The sequence below is a fragment of the Cibotium barometz genome, chromosome 34, assembly GCF_041138505.1.
Source record: "Cibotium barometz isolate CiBa-2024 chromosome 34, ASM4113850v1, whole genome shotgun sequence".
Lineage (NCBI taxonomy): Eukaryota > Viridiplantae > Streptophyta > Polypodiopsida > Cyatheales > Cibotiaceae > Cibotium > Cibotium barometz.
The window spans coordinates 32,085,783-32,092,402 of NC_141079.1; the positions used below are offsets into that span (position 1 = coordinate 32,085,783).

The 6,620-nt window shown below is 42.2% G+C and overlaps 1 protein-coding gene across 1 annotated transcript; it reads left to right on the top strand.

Annotated features, from left to right (window-relative positions):
- Positions 1-1,812: 1,812 nt before the first annotated feature.
- On the top strand, positions 1,813-5,563 carry LOC147618920 (RHOMBOID-like protein 9, chloroplastic). Its single transcript, XM_086774054.1, has 7 exons — positions 1,813-2,047; positions 2,182-2,694; positions 3,452-3,635; positions 3,814-3,979; positions 4,095-4,265; positions 4,381-4,535; positions 4,664-5,563. The coding sequence occupies exons 1-7, from the start codon at positions 2,017-2,019 to the stop codon at positions 4,920-4,922; spliced, it is 1,479 nt and encodes a 492-aa protein (XP_086630180.1). The 5' UTR covers positions 1,813-2,016; the 3' UTR covers positions 4,923-5,563.
- The last annotated feature ends 1,057 nt before the right edge of the window (positions 5,564-6,620 follow it).

The following is a 6,620-nucleotide window of genomic DNA, read 5'->3' on the forward strand; positions in this document are numbered from 1 at the left end:
TAAATCTTGAACAACTAATTAAATGAAACAACATGCTCCTTATTTTGCTAATAAAGCAATGTAAGTGCATAATTTTTAAAAAATTTGGATTAATCAAATAATTATATGCTCCTTACATTGCTAATAATGCAATGTAGGTGCTTAATTTCTTTAGAGAGAGCCAAAATGAAGCTTAATTAAAGAAAACTAGTTTATTGTACATTTCTTTAGAGAGAGCCAAAATGAAGCTTTCGACTAAAAAATCCACCTACATCTAATAAAAACACAAATCTAACCAAAACATTAACACAAACAACATAAAACATAACAAAAAGCCAAAAAACAATGAGCTGGCCAACTCTCTCTCTAGCTCTCTCTCTCAATCTCTCTTACTCTCTCTATTTCTCTCGAAATGGCCAACTCTCTCCTGCTACATACACTCCCTCTCTTTCTTTCTCTCTCTAACTCACTTCTTTACCTTTCTCTAACTCTCTCTTTCTATCTTTCTCTATACCTCACTCTCTAACTCTCTCTCTCTCTCTCTCTCTCTCTCTCTCTTTAACTCTCTCAATCTCTCTTACTCTCTCTATTTCTCTCGAAATGGCCAACTCTCTCCTGCTACATACACTCCCTCTCTTTCTTTCTCTCTCTAACTCACTTCTTTACCTTTCTCTAACTCTCTCTTTCTTTCTCTATACCTCACTCTCTCTCTCTCTCTCTCTCTCTCTCTCTCTCTCTCTCTAACTCTTTGTAACTCTCACTCACTCTCTCTCTCTCTCTCTCTCTCTCTTTAACTCTATTAATCTCTCTTACTCTCTCTAACACTTTCTAACACACACACACACACACACACACACACTCTTACTCTCTCTAACACTTTCTAACACACACACACACTCTCTCTCTCTCTCTCTCTCTCTCTCTCTCTCTCTCTCTCTTTAACACACATCTCCCTAGTCGAGGGCACACTTAGTGAGTGATTTCCCAATTGTGTCAATTGCGCACTCTCGTGCAGTGGGGTAAAGGAGGAGTTTGAGAGTCCCTAGGTCAAATCTCCCCCTTTGCAAAGCGATCGCATCTAATATGCATCCAAAACGTTTTTTTGGTGCATATTAATTAATTAATTAGTAAGAGTTAAAAGGTTTTGTAATAGGGCACCAAAATTTGTGGGGATGGAATCAATTTGGATATCTTCTTTAAAAAGCATTTTCTGACAATTCTTCTCGTCTACATTCTTTGATGGCGCCCCAATATCAGCACCGGGACGCCCTATCTCTCTCTCTTTCTCTGGCAGTCGTCCATTACACATGCAGGTCTCTCTCTCATATTGAACTTGCAGACATGGAGCCGCCGGTTCGCTGAGTGGGGCTGCTACTGTTGGTTAGAGACGTAATATGCCGTCAAAGTGTAGTTGCAGGTGCATAATACTGTCGTTCAATTACTCTCTCTCTCTCTCTCTCTCTCTCTCTCTCTCTCGGAGGAGACGGTGAGGAGGAGTGGAGGGGAGAGGAAGATGGGAGTAGGAGGCGTGGGTAAGGCAGAGCGAGAGGGAGAGGGGAGCCGAAGAGGGTAGGTATAGGGTTGTATTAATTAAATGCCATGTAAGTGGCATTTAATTAATACAACCCTATACCTACCCTCTTCGGCTCCCCTCTCCCTAGTGGCATTTAATTATAGGCATCTAGTTTATGTGAGTAGAGAAAAAAAAATGGTTTCCAAATTGTGCCCATTTTTTTGGCACAATTGGGAAACACCCACGTTTTTGGCACGGATGTAAAGCTAATTAACTTAACAATGGATTATGAAAGGATTAGGAAAAAGAGATTCTTATGCAGTCTTGTCCGGTGTAAAAACCTACCCAACTACGCGCCCGCGTGTTTGTGTGTGGTATCAGGGCACAATCCATAGTATCTGCGCCCGCCATAGCCAGACCTTGTCCTGCGAAAGGCTTTCTCTAGCCATCCCTTGCTTTCTCTCCAGACCTCGCCGCTCTCCTGCTTGTAACCGATCGCACTTTCTTCTCTGTATTGGTCTCTAATGAGCTCAGATTTAGGCTTTATGCCTGCAGGTTCTTCCCTTCTCATTCCTGAGATTTCCTCATTGTCATGGTTCTGGCTTCCGCTACTGTTTCTGCCGCTTATCCACCGCACATTACGACATATATGGAATGGCTTAAACTTTGTTTGCTTGGTTTGTCTGCAGGTGGGCGCTTCTGCGTCAGGGTCTCGCCTGGGGTTAATCTGCAGAGCAGCTCAACACCGTTCTTCTGCTGTTCTCAGCTCTTTGGAAAGCTTCCATTAGACAGTAGGAGGACATCATTAGGTGCAAGCTTTGACTGTGATGTTAGGGTTCACGGCCGTCTGTATCAGAGGCGAAGCTACCATAATCACCGTATTAACATCAGGAAAAACAAGGGCCTCTTCCGTCGTGCTGCGTTTAGAGAGACAGTAGACGCGGAATCTCCAAGCTTCGAAACCAATGGCTCTCAGGGTCTTGTAAACAGTGAATTGAGTGCCTTGGATGCTTACTTCAACAAGCTTCAAGGGAAAACTCCAGTGAAACAGGAGGTTTCACTAAATGCAAACTCTAAGGAGGAGGTTTCAGGCAGCAAAGCTCTCTCTGCAGCTGAAGCCAGCAGTACGATCAATGGCTTGTCAAGGACACCAGAAGATGACCTGAGAAGTATTGAAGTCTACCTGGAGAAACTGGCTCAAGGTACGGTTCTCTGTGTTCTATGCACGCTAACCTTCTTTTGATGCAGCTTCACCAGCAGTGTTACGCCCCTCAAGGGATGTTATGAAGATTCTTGCCATGATTGAAATTATCAGAAAGAATCTGGTTTTCTCAATGATTCATATCAACGTATAATGATTCTTGTCACGATCCCTATTATTGGCAAGGATGCTATGATGATTCTTTTCATGATTCATGTCATTGCAAAGATACTCATAACTGAAATCACCTGGAAAGATGCCATGGTCAAGGTCATCAACGAGGATGCCATGGTCAATGTCATCAGCAAGGATGCCATGGCCAAGGTTGTCCGTTAGAGTGCCATGATCAAGGTAATTCCAGGTTATCAGGTGTCAACCACTCTTTTAAGGCTGGTCCAGTATTCTTAGTATGATCTGTACCAGGCTTGTGGATAGTCCTTGAAGACGTTTACCGTGTAGGGTATGCATGTTGTGTTAGGTTGTTCTCTGTTGTTTACCATAACTTCCCATCTTTTGCTATGATGTGCAGCTAGTTGCTCTTAGAATGACCAACCAAGGCTCACTCTTCTGCTACGGCTTGCATGTCATTTCTGTAGTAGGACCAGCAGCCTTCTCTTTTGTTTCATCTTCTCAAGTTGGGCCATCAGCAGCTTCCATCTGTTCATATCAGAGTTCTCTTAGATGGGTGTGCATGTATCTTTTCTTTTTGTTAGGGCTTGTATTCATACGGTTGTTGAAGCTTGTTTTGTGCTCATCAGGGTCAAGTATCAAGCAGCCATCCAGCCCGACTGATGCTCAGGAGTCTGAGAGCGAGCTTGAAAATTTGGTCAAAGAGATTGGCCCGAGTTTGCATTTGGTTTCGTTTCAAGAAGCATTGGATGGAGATTCTGAGTTTGAATCTGAAGATCCCACAGACTCGGCCGGCTCAGAGTCTTATGCTGTGTAAGTACTGAAAAGGGTAGATTTGCCTCTTGGGCATTTCTAAGGCAATGGTTTTTGGAACAGCATAATGTTTTGTTTTGGTCTCTTGGAAGCAAAGTTTTGTCGCCGCGAGGGTGAAGAACTGTGGACTTCTGAAGTTACTGGAGTCTCAAGTGAGTCTAATATTTGTTCTATACAGGTATGTTCTTGCAGCCATTAACATAGCTGTGTACCTCTTTGGTCTTGCAAGTCCTGTTGATACAGCAGGGATGGGGACCTCAACTTTGCCTCTTCTTTATGGAGCTAAAGTGAATGAGCTTATTCTAGACGGCCAGTGGTGGAGGCTGATCACCCCTATGTTTCTTGTAAGTAAACTTGCATCTAGGTATCCATACAAAGGTCTTGCCTGAGGAAATGCTTATCTATGTCATGAGTTATTGGCATTCTTATGGGACTACGTATTTTTGTGGCAATTTGCAGCACTCTGGATTTCTTCATGTTGCACTTAGCTCTTGGGCGCTGCTGTTTTTTGGGCCACATGTAGAAAATGTTTTTGGACCACTAGCCTTCTGCATGATATATTTTCTAGGTGGGCTTTGTGGAAACACCTGCAGCTTTTTCTACACACCTGCTGCCACCGTCGGTGGAACGGTGAGGTTTTGTCCAGTAATGTTCTTTCAACTCCTTAACGAGAGAAACCTTACTGCTTGTGGTTTTTGTTTGTGCTAGCCAATGTTTCTTGAAGCTTAATTGGTCGTCATTGCAGGGTCCTATCTTTGCACTTTTCAGTGCATGGGTGGCTTATTTGTGGCAAAATAGGAAGATGCTTGGTGAGGAATTAGCAGATTATGGGATGAAAGCAACCACGCTAATGGGTGTGCTGATTCTTTGCTTGAGCTGTCTACTCCCGATAGATGAATGGTGCGTACTCCATTTGATCACATTAGCGCCTTTATAGAGCATGGTCATGCATTTGTTACTATTGCTAGATACTTTTGATAGTTTCTCATATGCCAAATGTACTTTTGATATGGAATTGCATGCTGCAGGATCCATCTGGGAGCCATTTTCCCTGGAGCTTTGTTTGGTGCTTTATCATGTCCTTTGCTGCAAGTTGCAGTGCATGCCAATGATACACATTCAAAGAACAGAGAAAATAGAGAGGGGGTCTATGCCATGTATGATAGCCCTTCAATTCTGAGTCTAACTGTAGCGTTTGTCATCTGTACAGCTCTGTGTTTTGGTGTATTTAACCTGTTTGCGCCTATGGTAGCAGAGTCTCAGCTCCTCAAGAACATCTCCTTCTGACCACCGTTCTTTAGCGTGTCTACAAGGCAGGCAAAAAAGGGTATATTTTATGTACAAACACAAATCACTTGTAGGTTCCTATGATGGTATTTTGAGTCTCTCCTAAGGTATCCAAACAATCCCTTGGAAGAGGCTTTCAGTCGATCACGTCAGGATCAGTATAAGGTGCCATACACTAGTATAGGGTGCCTCAACATAAGACCCAGGCACTTACTCTTGAGGGAAATTTCAGTTCTGAAAGTAGGGGCAATGCTTGGACTGAAAATGCTGTGGTGCTCTCTTTGGTAGCAGTGGATCTATTGGTCTCGAGAGTTCTTAGAGAGTGCTGGAGCACACTACCATCTAACAGAAAAATGCATGGAAATATGAATCAATTCGATACTGCCCAGTTACAAAAATGGCAGAGAAAAGCTTGCAAACTTGTAAATAGAATTTTGCTGTATTGGGTACTATCTTCGGCATTGAATGGAGTGAAGTCAAGGTGGTCAGCATATGGAAGGGATGAGTATACACAAGTCTTCTATACGAACTTCCAGCCATGTAGAGGTGATCACTTTATCAACCCTCCTGCAAGAGGATTGAATTAGGTCCACTTCGTTGGTAATTTCTATAATCTTGTTAAATGAAAATGTGATTACAGGTCTGTCAAGTGTGACTTATGCAGTCTTGAATGTTTGTGCGTCTCAAGCTTTATTTAAACTTTGAAGCAGACTGAATGCAATAAGTTTTAATGGCACATCATCATATGATGTATGGGATTATCTTGTCATTGTTTTCTGATTTTCCTTTCGTGCTTATCAAGTCCAAATCTGGGTTTAGGCAATCATCATTTCTTTGTATAACGGTTCTGCATGTTTGATGGACGCAAAACTTGGCAGCACCGTTCCAACTGTGGTGTGTTGTGGCACTTTATCTTGAAAGTATGGAGATTGGAATCTATTTCTTTGCCTTCTCTTCATGTGGGATGAGGTTTAAACGTTCCTAGGTATTTAGTGGTAGCAATTCTTCAGTGTTATGTGCCTCTGCTAGGCAGTTGGTGGTCATGTACTTCAACAGGTCATGTCTCTCATTTTGAAAGAAAATAATACACTCTTTTAATGGGCCTTGCCTGAAAGCTATACATTTTATAAGCTGGTCTAAGCAAAATTTAAGGCTTTTTATTCCATGAGTACATCCTTCTGTAATTGTGAGGTTTGATACCGGTTGGAACCCGGGATTTGAACTTGGGACTTCCTCTCTTGGGGTTAAAAGCTCTCGATGTTGGGCTACTAGGGCTTTCTCGTGTATGGAAGGGAAGAGGATGTCAATAGATAGTGCAAGTGATTGAATAGTAGCCCTTGCTCTTATATGAAGGGAAGAGGATGTCAATAGATAATGCAATAGAGTGAATTGCATTGTATCTCTTGCACTAATATGAAGGGAAGAGGATGTTAATAGATAATGCAATAGACTCAACTGCATTGTAGCCCTTGCACTAGACTCACCTGCATTGTAGCCATTGCACTTATATGAAGGGAAGAGGATGTTAATAGATAATGCAATAGATTGAAAAGTTTTCGATGTTCTTGCTGATCTTGCAATCTTGCTTTAAAAGGATCACTAAATATGATAATGATAGTGCTTTATGTGAAGGGAAGAGGATGTTAATAGAGAATGCAATAGACTACATTGTAGCCCTTACACTTATATGAAGGGAAG